Genomic DNA, 20,599 nt, shown 5'->3' on the forward strand with positions numbered 1-20,599 from the left:
ATGTGTCGAGACAGATTAGAGCAAAATATTTGATAAATACAAAAACAATTTTGAATCAAGACTACCAAAAATCCTCCACTGATTTTTTGTGTACTAAAATCTCTGGGTGCACTTAGCTTCATTTGATCAGTATTACTGACTCACCTGCATTGGAATGGAAGATACCAATAATTTGATAAAGGAAGAATTTTCTACCTGCTTGGTTTTTCCTGTGCCCCAGGGTTTCCAAATGCAGACCAATGGGTTATAACTCCTTGTGCAGATTTCAGATTTCACATGATAGCCAATCAAAAACTTATTTTTTGATCTGCTAGCCAATTCAACTCCACTCACCCCCTTAATCCAGGCTAGGTTTTTTTCCAGTGCTGAAACTTTAATTAATGTAAAACATGGCAGCATGCAAAATTTAAATGGAACTAAATGGGTATACACCCTAAAAGAAACTAGAAGGAAGAGAAGAACTTCTCCTTTATGTATTAGACAAAAGTTACAAGCTAGGATAGAGACAATAATAATAAGTAGACCCTCACTGTGAAGCCACTTTCCTAATATAAATAAAACAGTAAAGGAAGGTTAATTTAACCTCAGCCCCAATAAACAAAACACCTGAGGACTGGAACAGCCTGGGATAGATCTCAATAAGTCTCTATTGAGAGAACATATTTTCTAGTGAATACGGTGTGCCACATCTACACTAGAAACTTTTGCCAGTATGAAAATGTCTGTTAGGGGGATGACTTGTGTTTAAAAACAAACAAAAAAACACACCACCACTGCTCACATTTCTACACCAGCCAAATCCCTAGTGTATATAAAGGTGTGACAATCAGGGTCCTAAGGGGAGAACAGAAGTTTTAAACCCCCAAAATGAACAGTTAAGCCAACTGATTGCATACTGTATTATTGTACTATAAAAGTATATTGAGTACAGTCTTTTATGAAAGCTTGTAATGTTCTGAACTTGGTCATTATGAGCTTTATACAGATTCTATTTATGAATATAGGTATTTATGTATATAGAGAACTGTGCTCATAATCTGTACAATTTCATCTACACCTCACAGCAGGGCAGTGAGCACCTCCCAAGCCAAGTATTTATACAAAACCAAACCATTACAGATTAATAAGAAGACACAGACCATCCAGGCTATCAAATCAAGAGGGAATTTACCCACTCTGAAAGTCCATGGTGACTCTTGGTTAGAGGGTGGGAGATGGGGCAGGCTTTTACAAAAAGGGTTGGTACTGAAGGTTTTTATCCAGAACTGGAGGGACAGCCTCCGGCCAGGAGGCTGTCTGTGAATGTTGGATCCCTCCTATAGGTAAAGGGTATGTCTTAAGGCCATAGATAAATCCCTTTCCTAATACAAGTTATCTAATATGAAAGTGTAAAACTTGAAGTTGCATTTTTATGTTTATTTTCTGTGTAACTTGTAGATGTTTACTTCCCCTTACTATTTTAGCTTTTAATTTGTGATTTTTCATTGAATAAACTTTTATTTTTCACCCCAATCAGGTCTCTGGTGTGCAAACTGCATTGAGTGCGTATGCTAAAGTAAGTTGATACCTGGGGAGGCTGGCTTCACGTCTTCAGGGGTAATGAACCAGGGGAAAGGTCAGAGTGTCTGGTACTTAAGAAATCAGGAAGGATTTATTTAAGGAGACTTGGGATTGGAAGCACTATTGGGGTCTGTTCCCCTATATTGACCCATTTATACAAGACTATGTTAAATATTGTACAAAGCATACTGTGTAAGATATCATTTGAAAACTCATGATTTGCTGATCATTATTTTCCTGTTAAAACATGTGTGGCAATATTTTATGCCAAGATTAGGGCTGTCAATTAATCGCAGTTTTAATCTCACTGTTAAACAATAGAATACCAATTGAAATTTATTAAATATTTTTGGATGTTTTTCTACATTTTCAAATATATTAATTTCAATTACAACAGCGTATACAAAGTAAAGAGTACTCACTTTATAATGTTATTTTTATTACAAATATTTGCACTGTAAAAATGGCAAACAAAAGAAATAGTATTTCAGTTCACCTCATACAAGTACTGTAGTGCAATCTTGATCCTGAAAGTGCAACTTACAAATGTAGAACCTTGTGTTACATAACTGCACTCAAAAACAAAACAATGTAGGTTCTAAAGTTTTACGAGTCCACTCAGTCCTACTTCTTGTTCAGCCAATCACTAAGACAAACAAATTTGTTTACATTTATGGGAGATAATGCTGCCCGCTTTGTATTTACGTCACCTGAAAGTGAGAACAGGTGTTCGCATGGCACTTATGTAGCCCTTTGTGCTTCGGACACCATTCCAAAGGGCATGCTTCCATGCTGATGACACTTGTTAAAAAAAGAATGCATTAATTAAATTTGTGGCTGAACTCCCTGGGAGAGAATTGTATGCTTCCTACTCTGTTTTACCTGTATTCTGCCATATATTTCATGTTATAGCAGTCTTGGATGATGACCCAGCACATGTTCGTTTTAAGAACACTTTCACTGGAGATTTGACAAAAAGCAAAGAAGATTTCATGTGAGATTTCTGAAGATAGCTACATCACTCAACCCAAGTTTAAGAATCTGAAGTGCCTTCTAAAACCTGAGAGGGACGAGGTGTACGGCATGCTTTCAGAAGTCTTAAAAGAGCAACACTCCGATGCGGAAACTACAGAACCCGAACCACCAAAAAAGAAAATCAACCTTCTGCTGGTGGCATCCGACTCAGATGATGAAAATGAGCATGCGTCAGTCCATACTGCTTTGGATGGTTATCAAGCAGAACCCATTATCAGCATGAAATGCATGTCCTCTGGAATGATGGTTGAAGCATGAAGGGACATATGAATCTTTAGTGCATCTAGTGCATAAATATCTTGCGATGTCGGCTACAACAATGCCATGCAAACTCCTGTTCTCACTGTAAACAAGAAGCTGGAAGCATTATCTCCCGTAAATGTAAACACTTTTTTGTCTGAGCGATGGGCTGAACAAGAAGTAGGACTGAGTGGATTTGTAGGCTCTAAAGAGATTGCACTATAGTACTTGTATTAGGTGAATTGAAAAATACTATATTATTTTTATACAACTACTTGCACTGTAAAAAACAAAAATATAAAGTAAGCACTGTGCACTTTTTATTCTGTTATAATTGAAATCAATATATTTCAAAATGTAGAAAGTATCCAAAACCTATTTAAATAAATGGTATTCTATCATTAATCGCACAATTAATTTTTTTAATCGCTTGACAGCCCTAGTAAAGACATAAGATTTCACTGTATAATATAACCAAGACATGTTCCAATATGTTCTGGAGGTCAGTCACAAATAAGTTCACCAGAGACAAAAGGCTAGCCAAATGCCTCATCCAGGTGTCAACAAAATCAAATGGATCACCACCTGATTAAGTGGCCACTCCTCGGCAGGAGAGAGGGGGCAGGTTAAAAAAAAATTCTATATTTCTTTGTAACCAAGTCTGACTTGTATACCTCATTACTTGTAGTCACTTAAAATCTATCTTTCTGTAGTTAATACATTTGTTTTGTTGTTTTATCTACACCAATGTGTTTGGGTTGAAGTGTCTGGGAAATTCCATTTGGGATAACAAGATTTGTGCATATCATTTTCTATTAATAAATGACTGACTTTATATGAGCTTGTATTGTCCAGGAGGGTGCTCTGCAATACAAGATGCACATTACTGGGGGGAAGTTTGGGACTGGAAGTTTGCTGGTGTTGTCCTGCAGTGTAATTCATGAGTGGCTGGCTATAGCCCTCACAGTATAGCTGGGAGTGATTTACATGCTGGAGACAGTGTGAGAGCAGACCAGAAGTGATTGCTCTCATAACAAAGTAGTGTAAAAGGCACCCCAGACTGGGGAATTGAGGGGACACAGTTGTCTATCAGTCCAGACTGTACCCTAGGTAATGTCACAGTGTCACCCTGCAAAGAGTAACTAGGCTGGTGAGAGCCTGAGACCTTACGTTTGTGGGCTTGCTACCGGTGTCCAGGATCTGAACTATTTCTGCACAGCATAAAGATCCCCACCCAAGGTTACAGGGCAGCCAGAGACAGAATCCCTTGCTAGTCTTGGTGGACCCCAAAACACCGTAACACGTATAAAGGCATAAAAGTGCTTTTGCTGGTATAGCTTATTTTGCTTGGGGAAACTGTATAAATTATACCATCAAAAGTACTTTTTGCCAATATAAGCTGCATCTACATTAGGTGGGTTTCCCAGTACAACTATACCAGCAAACATTTTCCAGTCTAGATTAGGTTTAGTAGAAAATTTGGAAAAATTGGAGACTGTGGTTGTTCTGGACAACTTTCTCTCTTTCAACCCAAAAAACAACAGTAGAGAGAAGAATGGGCTTTGTTAGGCCAAGAAAATTTCACCACTTCGTATACCTATGCTAAGCCAGCAAAAATGAAGTTGGGAAACTCTTGTTGCCTTCATATAGAGCAAAACAGGATTTGGATTTTCTGAATTCTGATAAGAAAACAGTACAGGTCCTGTGAACATCTAACATGAGCCAAAGTTTTGTCACCCTAGACCTAGGACAATAACTGGTGTGACAAAGTTCCTCCTCTACCTTGGTGGGTCCTGCGCTTATTGGCGGATTTGCTCGCCTCACAGATTCACCCTGTGGGTCAGGAAACAATCCAGAGACCTTCCCCTCTGGTAGAAGCTACTGTCCATGTCAACTCCTCCTATGTTTGATCAGGAGTTGGGAGGTTTGGGGGGAACCCGGGCCCGCCCTCTACTCTGGGTTCCAGCCCAGGGCCCTGTGGACTGCAGCTGTCTAGAGTGCCTCCTGGTACAGTTGCACAACAGCTACAACTCCCTGGGCTACTTCCCCACGGCCTCCTCCCAACACCTTCTTTGTCCTCACCACCGGACCTTCCTCCTGATGTCTGATAACGCTTGTACTTCTCAGTCCTCCAGCAGTACGCCTACTCACTCTCAGCTTCTTGCACACCTCTTGCTCCCAGTTCCTCACACGCACGTCCTCTCCCCTAACTTCTTCTGGCCTGACTGGAGTGAGCCCTTTTATAGCATCAGAGGAGCCTTAATTAGAGTCAGGTGCTTAACTGCCTCACCTGACTCTTAGCAGGTTAATTGGAGTCAGGTGTTCTCATTAGCCTGGAGCAGCCCCTGCTCTGGTCACTCAGGGAACAGAAAACTGCTTATCCAGTGGCCAGTATATCTCCCTTCTACTACTCTGCTGTTCCCAACTGGTCTGGATCTATCACACTGGACAAAACAAGAAGCATGAACATTTTTGAAGAATTAAAATATTTGCAAGACAACTTTTTCTGATGAACAACTGTATATAGAAATAGGATACTGCACTTAGGCCAAGAGATTGTAGGGAGTAGACTTATTGGCAGAGCGTCCTCTAGAGGAGCCTGGGTGGAAAACACTTCCAAGAGGTTAGGAAAGATCATACCCTTCTGTAAGCTAATGAAGTGTTAAGTAATTTTCTTCTCACAAGCCAAACTGGCAGATTAAACTGGAAGTGGATCTTGGCCACTTCTGATTGATTCAGAGGGCTAAGTGGGGCATTCTTGCCGTTAAATTAGTCATTCATACACGTAAAATACAGGATCCTTAGCAGTGAATTTTAGGAGTATAGCAAGACCAACCCATGAACAACATTATGTACACCAAAGGCTTGTTTACCCACAATCTGAACACCATATTAAATAAATCAGTTTATAAAGTGATTTGATGAAACCTGTTATGTGGTAGCTCTTAATTTCAGTTTGAGTTCCCTATATTGATTTAGTTTAAAACAATTCCTTATTGAATTGAATTAAATATATGGCCTTTTAATCTGAAAAAAGAGAGACCACATGAGTATCACCAATTTAACCAAATCACTTTCTAAATCAATTTAAATTGTAGCTACAACCACGAGTAGACCACCCCCCAAATGATTTTCCAAAGAGTCAGACCTTGATGAAATCAAAGAATTTGCATCAGAACTATTTCCCCCCCCTAAAAAAAAAAGTGATTTTAATTCTCCCTGAAAATTTTCAAATATATAAAAACAATAGGGAAAGTTTTCCCCCCCCACTCTCCTCATACTCAGAAGTAACAATTGTTTTTGTTCAAACTCCCTAAACAATTAACCCCCCAGCACCCTGATCTAGCTGGGAGATATTTACAGTGGGAATATTAGTTTTTAATTGAACTATTTATAAGTTTTACCTAACTAGTATCAAATATATTGCTAAATGTTATTTAGAAGTTCAGTAAGTTAATGAACCTGAATGCATGGATAGCCCATTTCAGCCTGTCTGGGCTAAGACGACATGAGCAGATCAGTACAAATGCTTTCAGGACCAGAAAATTTGTACTATTTATTGAACTGGAATATAGTAACAAGAGTTATCCCGATGACATGGTTGTTTTATTGCTAACTTCAAGAGGACTCTGCCAGTTATAAGATCTTTTTAGTGCACTTTGAGACCTGGTTCTCAATTAGAATAAGACCATCATCATGATATTTAGGAAGAATCCTCTTGAAATTGAGTGGAAGATAGAAGGCCACCTTGTAGAACAAGTCTCTGCTTTTACTTACTTAGGGATAAAGTTTCATCATCCGGGCCATTCGTCACGTTCTCATAAAGACTTAAAACAAAAGGCCTTTAGTTCTGCTCAAGGGGTGCTCTGTTCTACCTGCTTGCATGGGGGAACAGAGTTGCCACAGCGCCAGGAATTTGTAATGCTGAAATAAGGCAGATTCTCTGCGGGGTCGAAGTTTGGTTTAGAGGCCAAGTTTTGGCCTTAGCGATCATTCAAATAATTTAAGAAACTTTATTCCTTCATTTTCTCACCCCCTCCGCCTTGGCTTTTATGTGACATGGTAGGTGTTTTTATTAGTAGAGCTGTACATAGTAGAGCTTGTATTGCTTTTCTTAAATTTTGGTTTAAGATCTGTACTCTTTCAGATTATAGACTGCCCCATCTTTGCCTTCAGGAGATAGGAGGAACAACCTGTGTATTGTTTCCATGGTATAAGACTCTCCAATTTATTATAGCTAGCTTGAGATTTTATATTACTCAGTTATTGTCAATATATTTTAATCAGCATCATCAACTACTCCAACAGACAGTGAAAGATATTACCCAAAAAGAAGATCTGGCTGTGATTCAGGAGTCTAAGTTTGTCTTTTGGTTCTCTACTTTGAAGATGGTCATGTTTTTATTTTAATGAGTTATCAAATCCTCATTTAACCAAGATTCCAAACCATGGAAATTGCTATCCTTAGAGGCAGATATGAACAAGTTCCTTCACATTTTTATTTTTGCCCATGTAAATCTAGAGTGTTGGAAGAGCTACCTCATTATTTTTGAACTACAGAATTTTTCAGCTTCTGAGAGCACAGTGGATTTTACCTCTCCCTCTTTTTTTTTTTTTTTAACATCATTTCAAAAGATGTTTTAAGTATTTTCTCACTCCCTAGTAGTAATTACATCGGTGGCAATTTTTGGTCTTTTAGCATTGTACCAAAGAAGAGTTTTTATGCATTTCTGATTGACATTTTAAATTATATGGATGTTTTTGTTTTAGATTGTGTATATTTTTCTTTTTGTATTTGCAAGAGACATGTCATATGCAATCTAATAAAACTGAATTGAACTGGGAGCAGATAAATGATTAGGAAGAGAAAAAGAACCATACCATTAGCAGAAAAAAATTTAACCCACAAATTAGATATCCTAAAGACTTCAACTACATTTTGTTAGGTTAATATATCCTGTATTAAATAAATTTATATTAATAAAATTAATCAAGTCAATTTCATATGACCAATAGTAACAAATATGTTCAAGAAAAATGTTTTAGGGGGTTGTTTAAGCATATTTTGTCAACTGAAAATGAATAATGACTACTTAAAAGATGTTTCTATAAATGTTAGCTATATCAAGTAAGCACCCTGATCTTTGTTTTGCATTAAATACCCAAGAAACAAAATCTGATTTGTTTAGCGTTCTTTTATTGTAAATCTGCTGAAACTTTGAGAATACGGACATTTACACAAAGGTTCCTAGGGTCTTAACATAAAAAGATGTTTTAGTCTACTTAAATCCAATTCAGAGAAAACTGGGCTGTGGAAGTAGTATGTTATTTCCCTTAAGCTTTTGACATTCAGGTATCCATGAAAATTATGTTCACTCAAGGAATAAAAACTCATACTTCTATGAGAAGACACTTGAGTACTCTTCACTGCTTTTATGCAAGATAACAAAGGTGGCTTGATTTAGATTCACTGGGTAAAAAGGCTTTGAGATCCGGGATCTACTTAACTAACATGGTTTGGCTGTTAGTTTCAGAATGGAATTGTGACTGAACAGCTCTATTTGCCCCACCCCATTCTGGATGCCAGATAAAGCTTAGCTCTAATCACTTTTCAGCAGATTTATTTATACTTGCTTTGTAATTTAACCATTTATTGGTATTCAAGATGTAGTTAGTATATATATATACACACACACACACAGTACTAAAGCACATTAATGACATTAGCAAAGAATGGCATGCTCAAAAAGATAATTTGGGGGGGGGGGGGGAGGAAGGAGGCGAGGAAGTAGTTTTTCCAAAATGTGTTGGTATGAATTCGTTGTTTTATAAATCACTAAATACAAATTGTCTTTAAAAGGCAACAGGTCTGCTTTATTGAAATAATTCAACATCTTTCCAATAATTTTAGTCAAACATGTTATGCGTCTCTGTTTAGAAACCGCCAGGATATGTAAAGGAGTTAAGATTGTGACGTACTCCAACACTTGGAACTAAGAAGTTTCTGTGTAACAGCCTCAGTGAACAAGCTACAATACATATAGGATGTGTAGTTTAGACATCTTCCTCAGAAAATATGAGCAATCCTACTGCTAGTTATCTGCCAGTTTCCATTTTTTAAAATTGAGGGAGTTTTCAGTAGTGTTAAAATATGTGAAAATTGACAAATTTTTGCATTCAACTAAAAAAGTTTGTTATTTGTTCTCTCACAAGACTGTGGAATTCCAAGTGTCATTCTTAATACTATAATCTAAATACCAATAGTCTTTAAAAATATTTTTAGTTTGAAAATTGTTAAAATTGTGAACAACTTCAGCATTTAAAAGTTTTGTTTTCTGAATGCAGAGACATCATCAAATTAGAAGTCACACTTTCTGCTGAAAAATGTGTACTTACTGTGGGGGGAGCTAAATCTCTTATTATGTTTACTTCGTTCATACTCAAAATGCCAAAATGAACAATTTCACTGTTCTGCATCATACACTGGTATCACAAGATCACTGGTGCTGCTCTCAGGGGAGCTCACTACATGATTTTACCCAGATTTGATTGACATTTTCAAAACAATCTAACGGATTTAGATACACATCATCCATTCATTTTCTTGGAAGATGTACCAATCCCTGCTTTGAAAATCTCAACTTTGCTTTTAAAAAAATAAAATAATCAAGTTCTGTGTTCCTTTAAAAGGATGTTATTTACATAGAAGAGTCCTGAAAACCAGACTCTGGAATTAGAAGAAGTTTTCTGAGTTTGGCTATATCTTACACTACAGATTATGTCGGCAAAACTTACGCTGCTCAGGTTTGTAAATATTACAACCCCCGAGCGACATAAGTTACAGCGACATAAGCGCTTGTGTGCACAGTGCCATGTCAGTGGAAGAGCTTCTCCCATCGACATACCTTCTGCCACTCGCAGAGGTGAGTTTTTTTACACTGACGGGAGAGCTCTTCAACAGATGCGCTGCAGTGGCGCAGCTGTATCGGTACAACTACGTCACTGCAGCGCTGTACGCAGACATGGCTCTAATGAAAAGGAAAGCATGCAACAGATGCAATTTAAAAAAACATTAATGGAAAGCGTTATTCCCTCTAACAATCTGGAAAAGAAACATAAGAAAATGCCAGGATTGCTTCTGTCCAGAATAGCAGCTATTTGCTGGAGGAAAAGGAAACTGTGTAAACCAGTAAAAAGAAGAACAGGAGTACTTGTGGCACCTTAGAGACTAACAAATTTATTAGAGCATAAGCTTTCGTGGACTACAGCCCACTTAAACCAGTGGTTCTCAACCAGGATCCAGGGCCTCCTGGGGGGCCGCGAGTAGGTTTCAGGGGTCTGCCAAGCAGGGCTGACATTAGGCTTGCTGGGTCCCAGGGCAGAAAGCCAAAGCCCCACAGCCTGGAGCTGAAGCCTGGGGCTCCAAGCTCCGCCACCTAGGGCCGAAGGCAAAGTCTGAGCAACTTAGCTTCATAGGGCCCCCTGTGGCAAAGGGCCCCAAGCTATTGCCCTGCTTGCTACCCCCTAACCCTGGCTTTTATATACAGAAAAACAGTTGTTGTGGCACAGGTGGGCCGTGGAGTTTTTATAGCATGCTGGGGGGAGGGGGACTCAAAAAGAAAAAGGCTGAGAACCCCTGGTATAAACCATTTTGTATTCCCACTGAAATGTAGTATTTTAAACATGAAAACTTCTTGACTGAAACAGTTACTTTCCAGCAACAATGCATCATCCTTTTTTCTACACTTTATCCCTATCCCATGAATCTGCTCAAGATATCACCTTCCTGCATCATATCTGTTCCCTAATGAGCTTGAGGCTGCAGTTCCCTCCTTGCCATCAAGAAACATCAAACACCACGCACTCCATAAAACAAACTAGAGGCACTGACACCCTGTGTGAAACCCAAAGTCAGCAGAGAAGAATGTTTGAAGGCATGAGTTTATTTCTTGACATCTGATAGTGTCTTTATGAAACAAATTTAAAACTATTACAATGTAGGTTTCTTCTGTGAAGTTTCAGATAGTAAATAGCCTATACAAATATAACTTATATTGCTATATTTCAACATTTTATATCAAGTCATTGAAACAAGTTAGGACAGCCAGCACACACATCCTTAAAAAAGAAAAACCTGGATAGCCCTGGGGCATTTAATTCGATCTGATAAGAGAACAAGATATTCTATTAAGGCAAATGAACTCATTAAAAATATCACAAGATCAGCACTCATGCTACTATAAGAGACATTTAAGTCTATTTTACTTTTAAGTTTGATAAAGTAGCCAGGGAAAGAAAACTGAGCTTATGCCTGACTAGAGAAGCCTATCCCTTGACAGATTAAAAGCCAGACTGAACAAAACACTGGAGGGAAAAAAAATGCAGGAGCAGGGAACAACTCAGCAGTGGCGGGTTGGAGGAGAGGGCGGGCCGATGACCTAATAGGACTTTTCCATCTCCAGTTTCTATGATTCTTTGTGATGATTAGGAATTTCAGGTAGCACAGTGTTGTCAATGTTTGGCTATGCGACTGGGCAAATCACAACCTATTTGCCTCAGTTTCCCAAAGTGTAAAATGGGCATAATACTTACCTAGGTTAGAAGGATGCTTTGAGATCCTCAAACAACAGGCTGTATAGAAGGGTAAGCTTGCGATGCACTTATTTCAAGAACCAATATCACATGAGGCTTAGTTGCCACTTGTCAAGCTCTCTCTTACCTTGAACACTTTACCAAAAGCACCATCTCCCAGCTCTCCTATAATCTCCCAGAACTCCTCCGGATTCAAGTCTCTCTTGACGTTCTCATATTGTTTCTTTTTCTTCTCGCCACCGAGCTTAAAGATTTTACGAAAGTTAAAGAAAGACATTTTTTCCTCCCTTCAAAAAAAACCAAACTTGTTCCAAAATTAAAAGAAAACCGCAGAGGGTGGGAACGGCAGCAGCTCTCGGAGCAGCGTCTCACGAGGTCTCACTCCACCAAGGGAAAAGCTCAGAAGTGTCTTGCCGGTGCGCTGCCCCGCACGAGCCCCCCACGCGGCCGCGCGTGGAAAGCCCCTGGCCCGGTGGTGCAGCGCGGAGGCAGGGGGCGGGATGCGATCCCCCTCGGTGCTTAGCGGGCTGGGTTATTTCCCCCACTCGAGTCTCTCCCTGAATCGCTATTCGACAACAGCCGGCTGCGGGGCCGTCACATCGGCGACAAGCGCCCGGGTCTCCGCGCGCCCCGGGAACGGAGGCTTCAGCGTCCGAGGCTGGGTGGGGACGAAGCACGAACTTCCTCACTCACATCCTGGGTGGAGGCTCCTACCCCACTGGAGACGGCTCGCTGGCGCGGGGGGGAGCCGGCACCTGGGGCCCCCTCTCCCCGCAGTGGGATTCGCCTCCTTTCCCTGAGCGGCGCGGGGTCCCCCGGCAGCCCCCGAGGAAGGGATGTCCGGTCCCCCTAGTTACACCGGGGAGGGCGGCAGGGTCCCGGGGCAGGAGACGGCGTCTCCCCGCTTCCTCCTCACCGGCGCAGAGCCCAGGCGGCCGCTCTCTCTCCGGGCGGCAACCGGCGTCTCCGCGCTCAGGGCCGGCTGGGGGAAGGGCGGAGCGTCAGGCTCCTCCAGCCGCGGCGGCCTCCGTCTTCTCCCTCAGTCAGTCAGTCGCTCGCTCGCGCCTCTCGCCCCCATGTCCGGAACCGTCTCTCGCGGCGCGCTCGCCCAGCCGGGCCTCACCTCTCTAGCGCGCGCGCACCCCACTCCATTTACCGACTTCCCACCCCCCCTTGGCGCATGCGCACGGACAGGCGAGCCCGGAGACGTTTTCCCCTCCCCTCACGCTCACTCGCCGGCTGGAGAAAAGGGCGGGGTTAGAGGGCCGGCTTAAACGGCCGAACGGTCGTTAACGTCCTCTTCCACGTGATCCCGGAGAGCCCGCGAGGGGCCAATAGGAGCGCGCTGAGCTCTCGGGCGGGTAAGATGGTGTTTTTTCCCTCAGGGGGGCGCCCTTCTTTCTGACTGCCCCGCGTGGGGGGAGGGGACGGGTGTACTCCCCTTTCCTGTCCCCCCCCCCCAGTTGGCCCCTCCCTGGCAGCGACGTGGGCAGGGGACAGGTTGGGGCAGGGTGTGGGTGGTTCACCGCCATCCCCTGAGGGAGGGCACACGGTCCAGGGCGTGATGGGAGAGCGCGCGGGTGGGAGGGTGTAAGTTTGGGGGGGCAGTTTAGCTGGAGGGGGGGGGGGGTTGTGCCAGGGGCTCTGGCCCTGTACTTGGTTTCTGGAGCAGAGTGGTTTCTAGACTAGCGCTTGGGCTCACAGCAGGGCCCCCTACTTGCTTCTCCTGCTCCCCCACTCACTGTGTCAGGGATCCTGTTGTAATGCTACTGTTGTTTATATGACACAAAGTGTCTGGTGTGTTACGCACAAAGAAGGTGAGCCGGCTGTCCAAGTCAAACAGACAATCCTAGACAAGGGGTAGGATGCAAAGGGGAGGCAGGATGGCCTTGAATTGAGACACTGGATGGGGACTTGAGAGAGCTGGATTCCCACCTCTGCCTCCCACCTTGGTCACTTCCTGTGTGACATTGGGCAAACGGTGTAGCGTTTGATTCTCAGATGGGCCAAGCACCTCTAGTTGCCATTGACTTAGATTGGGCATTCTGGATACTCAGGACCTCCAAAGATCAGACCCTTCATCTCTCTGTGCCTCAGTTCTCCGTCTAAAATGGGGATGATGATGCATTCCTATCTCACAGAGGGATGAATATAAATTCATGAATGTCCATGAGGTATAGTACTAAGATATTACAATGATTATATTCTCTTTTAACCATTTAGGGCTTGTCTACACTTGAAACACTACAGTGGCACAGCTGCAGCTGTTATAGTGCTTCAGTGTAGACGTTATCTATGCTGACGAGAGGGATTCTCCTGTCGGTGTAAGTAATCCTACTCCCGGAGAGGCAGTAGGTAGGTTGATGGAAGAATTCACAGGGATTTAAATTGGCTTAAGTATGCCACTCAGGGCTGTGGATTTTTCAAACCTCTGAGCTATTTAGCTAAGCCGACTTAATTTTATAGTGTAGACCAGACCTCAGATAGAAAAGCAGCTTGAGCAGTAATGTCAACGACTTCTTGTTAGTTAAATTTTTTTTTAAGTCTCTCATCTGTTTTATTCTCTACTATGGGAAGGGCTAAGACTTATAATATTCTTGAAAGAAGTATTATTTAAGGAGGGTCTTAGAAAATGATAATGTGGTGGGGGGTACATTAGGAAGAAGGTTGCATGGAATAAGTCACAGCTAATATGAAGAAGGGCACAATGAAGACTGGGGAAGTGGAATAAAAAGAAATAAGGGCAGAGCGGTAGGTAGGAGCTGAACTTGGTATCAAACTGTTTGTGGAGGAATGGAAAACCTTTCAGTTCCAGAAAGTTGCTGACATTGCATTAATTAGTGATAAGGATATGATTTGTATTGCAGTAGTACTCAGGAACCCCCTGGCATGGACCGGTGTCATATAGTGCCAGATGCTGTCCCAACACAGAACAAAATGACAGTCCCTGCCCCAAAGAGCTTATAATCTAAGTATTAACACAATGTCATGCATGACCTAAGGTTCTATTACCAGTCCAGAATTATTTGCTAGCACTGACAGAACAAGGGGCCTCCCAAATATTTCTGAGGAGATGGATGGTAAAACTGATCTCAAGGAGAATCTTGGGCTTCGTAGTTTTTCTCTCTGTGTTGACTCCTTCCCAACACAGGTGGCAGGTACCAGAGCTGTGCTGCCCAGTTATGGATGTGAGGTAGTGATAAAATGACAACAGCCATCCAGACTATTCTGTTTTCCCACCACACCTGGATTCCGATTGGCCAGTCACAGCTACCAGGTTCATTTGGAAGTTGCATGAAGATGGTTTGGAGAAAGAAACCGTTATGGCTGAATATTTTTTTTAAAAATTGATTTTCCTGGGTTCTCAATGTTTCCCACTTTAAATTATGAAATCTCCGGATTTTAACCGTCCAATTTTCCCTCAGGCTGAATAATAACAAAGTCAGTTTGGTTTTAAAAATAAAAGTTGAATTTTTTTTAAAAAGCATTTCTATTGGCATTCAGTTATGTAAAAGCTTGCTTTTTACAAAGCTTGATATTTGGCTCCAAACCAAGATTAACATCCTTTGAACCAGTCCATTGACAGGACATCAAAACAAGTGGAAAGTGTAAGCACAAGTTTTATCCTGTAGCCCTAAAACCAGTCCAGCTACCATTTTCTTCAACAGAAGTTGGATTAAGCCCAAGAGCTTATGTCAGAAGTAGGTGGGTCAAGCCCAAAGACAGGAACTTTTCTAGTGTCGCTTGAGAGTGAATGTAGTTGTGAGGATGCTCTGTTGGATAGAGCAGGGGTTAGGGAATTGGGACTCTTGTGTCCTGTGACTAACTTACTCTGTAAGCAATTCACTTTACCCTTCTGTGCATCAGTTTATCCCTATGTAATATGGGTGTCATGGAATTGGAACTGCTCTGAAATAATTTATGAATATTGTATGTTGACCTGGTTCTTAGACCATTTATTCTATGAATATTTTGGTGTAGTTTAATATGAGTTGTAAGTAAAGACAAGCAGAGAGTGAACAAATGGCTCAAGATAAGTTACTTCTCTGCAGATACTTGAGGGATGTTATGAGATAATACCAGTGCAGGAAAAGGCCCACACATACTGGAGATCAAAAGGTTTAAAAAGGAACATATTATCAAAAGAGGTACGAGGAGAGGAGCATTTTGGGGCAACCAAACTAAGATAGGCACCTTCTGGGATTTCTGAAAAAGTTAGGCCTGCCAAGGTTACCGTCAGCGGATGGTAAGCCTTTAAGTCAGAGAGAAATAAGTGTAGATTGTTTTTAAAACCTTTTTTCTCTAAATGCTTTGTTCCTACTGTTTAAAATAAACAATACTTTGGTTTTAAGAAGGCTGTCTGATCACAATATATTACTGGTCACAGACTCCCGAAGGAAAGAAGAACTGTGGGTACTTAAATTCAGTCAGATTTGCAAAATAAAAAGGAGGTGATGCACAAGGTCCTGTAGCCCAGGGCCTGGTTTATGAGTGGGGAGAATTGCACAATTCCAGCCTGGGACAGGTAAAGGCACCAGGCCTGAGACCTGGTGCACTCAGAGACCAGAAGCGGGGAGAGGTAGAGGTGCAGCCAGCCCTGTAACCATGTCAATAGATAGAGAATTACACATTATATAAAGCCCCAAATGTGCTTTGTGCTTTAAACTGGTATGTAGACAATCTCCCTGCTTCCAAGTTCCAGGAGATCTACAAATCACATAAACAATGAAGTACCAGTATGTGGTGAAGAGATGCCATAAAAACTCAGTGATTGAGCAATAAGGTTTGACATGTTGTAGTTCCACTTTTTTCTTGTACTTAATGTTTGTAAAGCGATTTCAGATCCTCAGATGAAAGGTTTTTGTAGTCATAGAATCATAGAATATCAGGGTTGGAAGGGACCTCAGGATGTCATCTAGTCCAACCCCCTGCTCAAAGCAGGACCAATTCCCAACTAAATCATCCCAGCCAGGGCTTTGTCAAGCCTGACCTTAAAAACCTCTAAGGAAGGAGATTCCACCACCTCCCTAGGGAACCCATTCCAGTGCTTCACCACCCTCCTAGTGAAAAAGTTTTTCCTAATATCCAACCTAAACCTCCCCAACTGCAACTTGAGACAATTACTCCTTGTTCTGTCATCAGATACCACTGAGAACAGTCTAGATCCATCCTCTTTGGAACCCCCCTTTCAGGTAGTTGAAAGCAGCTATCAAATTCCCCCTCATTCTTCTCTTCTGCAGACTAAACATCTCAGTTCCCTCAGCCTCTCCTCATAAGTCATGTGCTCCAGCCCCCTAATCATTTTTGTTGCCCTCTGCTGGACTCTTTCCAATTTTTCCACATCCTTCTTGTAGTGTGGGGCCCAAAACTGGACACAGTACTCCAGATGAGGCCTCACCAATGTCGAATAGAGGGGAATGATCACGTCCCTCGATCTGCTGGCAATGCCCCTACTTATACAGCCCAAAATGCCGTTGGCCTTCTTGGCAACAAGGGCACACTGTTGACTCATATCCAGCTTCTCGTCCACTGTAATCCCCAGGTCCTTTTCTGCAGAACTGCTGCTTGGCCAGTCGGTCCCCAGCCTGTAGCGGTGCATGGCATTCTTCCATCCTAAGTTCAGGACTCTGCACTTGTTCTTGTTGAACCTCATCAGATTTCTTTTGGCCCAATCCTCCAATTTGTCTAGGTCACCCTGGACCCTATTCCCTACCCTCCAGCATATCTACCTCTCCCCCCAGCTTAGTGTCATCCACGAACTTGGTGAGGGTGCTATCTATCCCATCATCCAGATCATTAATAAAGATGTTGAACAAAACCGGCCCCAGGACCAACCCCTGGGGCACTTCGCTTGATACGGGCTGCCAACTAGATATCGAGCCATTGATCACTACCCATTGAGCCCAACAATCTAGCCAGCTTACTATCCATCTTATAGTCCATTCATCCAATCCATACTTTTTTAACTTGCTGGCAAGAATACTGTGGGAGGCCGTATCAAAAGCTTTGCTAAAGTCAAGATAGATCACGTCCACTGCTTTCCCCATATCCACAGAGCCAATTATCTCATCATAGAAGGCAATCAGGTTGGTCAGGCATGATTTGCCCTTTGTGAATCCATGTTGACTGTTTCTGATCACCTTCCTTTCCTCCAAGTGTTTCAAAATGGTTTCCTTGAGGATCTGGTCCATGATTTTTTTTCCAGGAACTGAGATGAGGCTGACCGGTCTGTATTTCCCCAGGTTCTCCTTCCCTTTTTTAAAGATGGGCACTATGTTTGCCTTTTCCCAATCATCCAGGACCTCCCCCAATCGCCAGGAGTTTTCAAAGATAATGGCCAATGGCTCTGCAATTACATCAGCCAATTCCCTCAACACCCTCGGCTGCATAATATCTGGACTCATGGACTTGTGCATGTTCAGCTTTTCTAAATAGTTCTTAACCTGTTCTTTCACCACTGAGGGCTGCTCACCTCCTCCCCATACTGTGTTGCCCAGTGCAGCAGTCTGGGCGCTGACCTTGCCTGTGAAGACCGAGGCAAAAAAAGCATTGAGTACTTCAGCTTTTTCCACATCACTTGTGACTAGGTTGCCTACCCATTCATTAAGGGTCCCACACTTTTCCTGACCTTTTTCTTGTTGCTAACATACCTGTAGAAACCCTTCTTGTTACCTTTCACATCCCTTGCTAGCTGCAACTCCAGTTGTGTTTTGGCATTCCTGATTACACCCCTGCATGCTCAAGCAATATTTTTATACTCCTCCCTTTAGTCATCTGACCAAGTCATGGAAAGTCTGAGACACAAGTTTCTCTTCCCTTATTTCTGCTATAACAGAGTAATATCTTGCCAGACAATCCTAAAAATATACACTATAAGATGAAGGTTAAGTGGCAGTAGCAACTCCTTCCCTATTTGTACTGATTTCCTGGTCCGGAGTAGGATATATGGAACTCAATCTATTTCTGGAGGCAAGAGGTTTTTAGCAACTGTAAATGCTTCCAAATGCTAGAGATGAAAAGTAAAAGTGACCGATAGGTAAATTACAATTCCTCCTTCACCAATTTACTTCAGTAGCCTTTGAAAGTTGGTCAGGGATTTATTTCACTGAAGCAGATTAATGTCAAGTCTTGCAAAAAGAAAACTATTTCGGTTCTGCATTGAATATATTGACCTAGAAATATCTTTCACTCCTGATCCATCACTAAAACCCTAATTCCACTGCCACCTCCTTTGTTTCCGACTCTGAAGTCTCTCTCCTACTTTCTTATTCTAAAGTCTAAACTCTGTCTGCCCCCTTGACCTCATTCCTTCTCACTTCCCTCTGTCCCTAGTTCCCCCTTTAATACTACCCTTTAACTGATCTCTCCTCTGCTTTATTTTGTGATCCCTGCACCAAGATAAAACTAAAATATTGTGCAAACTAACATGACCCTCTAACTGCTGCCCTATTTCCTCTTCACCTTTCCAAAATTCTTAACTGTGTAGTGTACGCATTTTATTTATTTATTTATTTTTAAAGTTTTGCTGTCTTGATTTCCTGTCCACCCACTCTTTGGGTGATCTCTTCCAATCTGTCTAAGGGTTTCCATTGCCTCCACTCCACTGAAACTGCCATGAACAAGGTCACCAATTTTACTGGCTTCTAGCTAACTCTAAGGGACCTATCTAGTCTCATCCTCCTGTATCTGTCTGCCACCTTTGACACTTAATCACAGTGTGACACTTAATCACAGTGTGACACTTAATCACAGTGTGACACCCTTTCTTGTTTTTTCTCAGGCCCTACTGACTCTTCCTTCATGGCTTCCCCATTCTCAGAGTCCGTTCATTCCTCTACCCTGTTCAGTTGCTTCAGCTACCATCTTTACCAGGGTAACTCCTAATTCTTCTCTTTAACACACCCAACCCTTTCTTGAATCTCTAGCTGCCCCTCTGACATCTCTTCTTGGTGTCAGCTGCCATCTCCAAAATTATTTCCATTGACCTCTCCAATATCTATCTTGTCTGTGTCATTTGACTCTTTTTCTTTACCCTTGTCCATAAGCTACTCTTATCTCACTTTGATTACCAAAAAAAAGAACAGGAGTACTTGTGGCACCTTAGAGACTAACAAATTTATTAGAGCATAAGCTTTCGTGGACTACAGCCCACTTACCATCTGTCTGACCTCCCTGCTTCTCATCTCTTCCCATTGCATCATCAGCCATCTGCCTCTCCCACTGCTCTGACCATGTCACCCTCCTCTTTGAATTCCTCCATTCACTCACTGTCTCTTATCACATCAATTTAAGCCCATTCCAGCTCACCTAGAGGCTTCTATGTAATACTTTCTTCACCTGCGTCTCTGCTGTCATTTCATTCTCTTTTCCGCTTCCTTGCTATGCTCATCTTAATCTCTACATTTTACTCCTCCCTTTGAGGCCTCTTCCCTATTCTCAACTTCACACTCTTTACCATGCTGCCCCCTTCTCCTGGGCTCTAGTTTTATTTACATAACAAGTGTCAACAGTGTGCTAGGCACTTGTTTACCAGTCCTAAATAACGCACTTCTTTGTCTTGTTTTTGACTTGCTAGTCCCGTACAGCAAAGTCTGTGAGGAGTTTCTAGTATCATCAGAGGGTGCATGCACACAAACCCAGGTCAGTAACGGTGATCTGAATATGAGAAAATAAATGGATTTGTACCCTCTTTAGTTTCTTTGATGTATAAGGAAGGCCTGAGAGGCTGTTTTTCTGCCGCACTCCCACCCAAAAAAGTCACAAATGTCAAATCATATTTTCCCATTTCTTGCTGGAAGTCTTGAATGACTCAGCAGTGCCTATGCAAAGCTCTCAGCTGTTAATTGAAGGAGTGTGGTTGCTAAATCTAGGGTAAAAAGAAACCCTCATTCCGGGGGGTGGGGGAAGACTTTCATGGCTAGTTCATAAAGAATCCATAGAAAGGCACAAACCCATTTTTTTTACGTTCTTGATTGCTGTCATTAAGTCTCTGTTTGTATAATGGAAATAATTCAGGAATTTATGGGGCAGATAAGAAGAAAGAATAATGCTGGAGGTCAGTCTCTGAAAGAACAGGTTCCAGGGCTATCATTACATTGTTAATCTGAATCAATATTCTGGCTCATAACAATGACCTTGAAACAATCCATTGCATGGCTCCTTGTTTGCTTCT

The 20,599-nt window shown here is 42.0% G+C and overlaps 2 protein-coding genes across 13 annotated transcripts in view; one reads left to right on the forward strand and one right to left on the reverse strand.

Moving 5' to 3' along the window:
- The window catches only part of SLK (STE20 like kinase), a 72,008-nt gene extending 59,492 nt beyond the window's left edge, over positions 1 to 12,516 (reverse strand). The window contains exon 1 of one of the 2 annotated variants that reach the window (XM_054033678.1): positions 11,555 to 12,516. In XM_054033678.1, the coding sequence (XP_053889653.1) occupies positions 11,555 to 11,704 (150 nt within the window). In that variant the 5' untranslated portion in view covers positions 11,705 to 12,516. The remainder of the gene's footprint in view (positions 1 to 11,554) is intronic. The other variant, XM_054033679.1, reaches the window with a different exon arrangement.
- Positions 12,517 to 12,741: 225 nt separating this feature from the next.
- Positions 12,742 to 20,599, forward strand: part of STN1 (STN1 subunit of CST complex) — a 66,283-nt gene continuing 58,425 nt past the window's right edge. For 4 of the 11 annotated variants that reach the window (XM_054036323.1, XM_054036326.1, XM_054036331.1 and 1 more), the window contains exon 1: positions 20,003 to 20,067. The gene's annotated coding sequence lies outside the window, so the exon portion shown is untranslated. Of the gene's footprint in view, positions 12,789 to 20,002; positions 20,068 to 20,599 lie in introns of those variants that run through there. The other 7 variants (XM_054036327.1, XM_054036322.1, XM_054036328.1 and 4 more) reach the window with 4 other exon arrangements.

Source organism: Malaclemys terrapin, chromosome 7, assembly GCF_027887155.1.
Source record: "Malaclemys terrapin pileata isolate rMalTer1 chromosome 7, rMalTer1.hap1, whole genome shotgun sequence".
In the NCBI taxonomy this organism is placed as follows: Eukaryota; Metazoa; Chordata; order Testudines; family Emydidae; genus Malaclemys; species Malaclemys terrapin.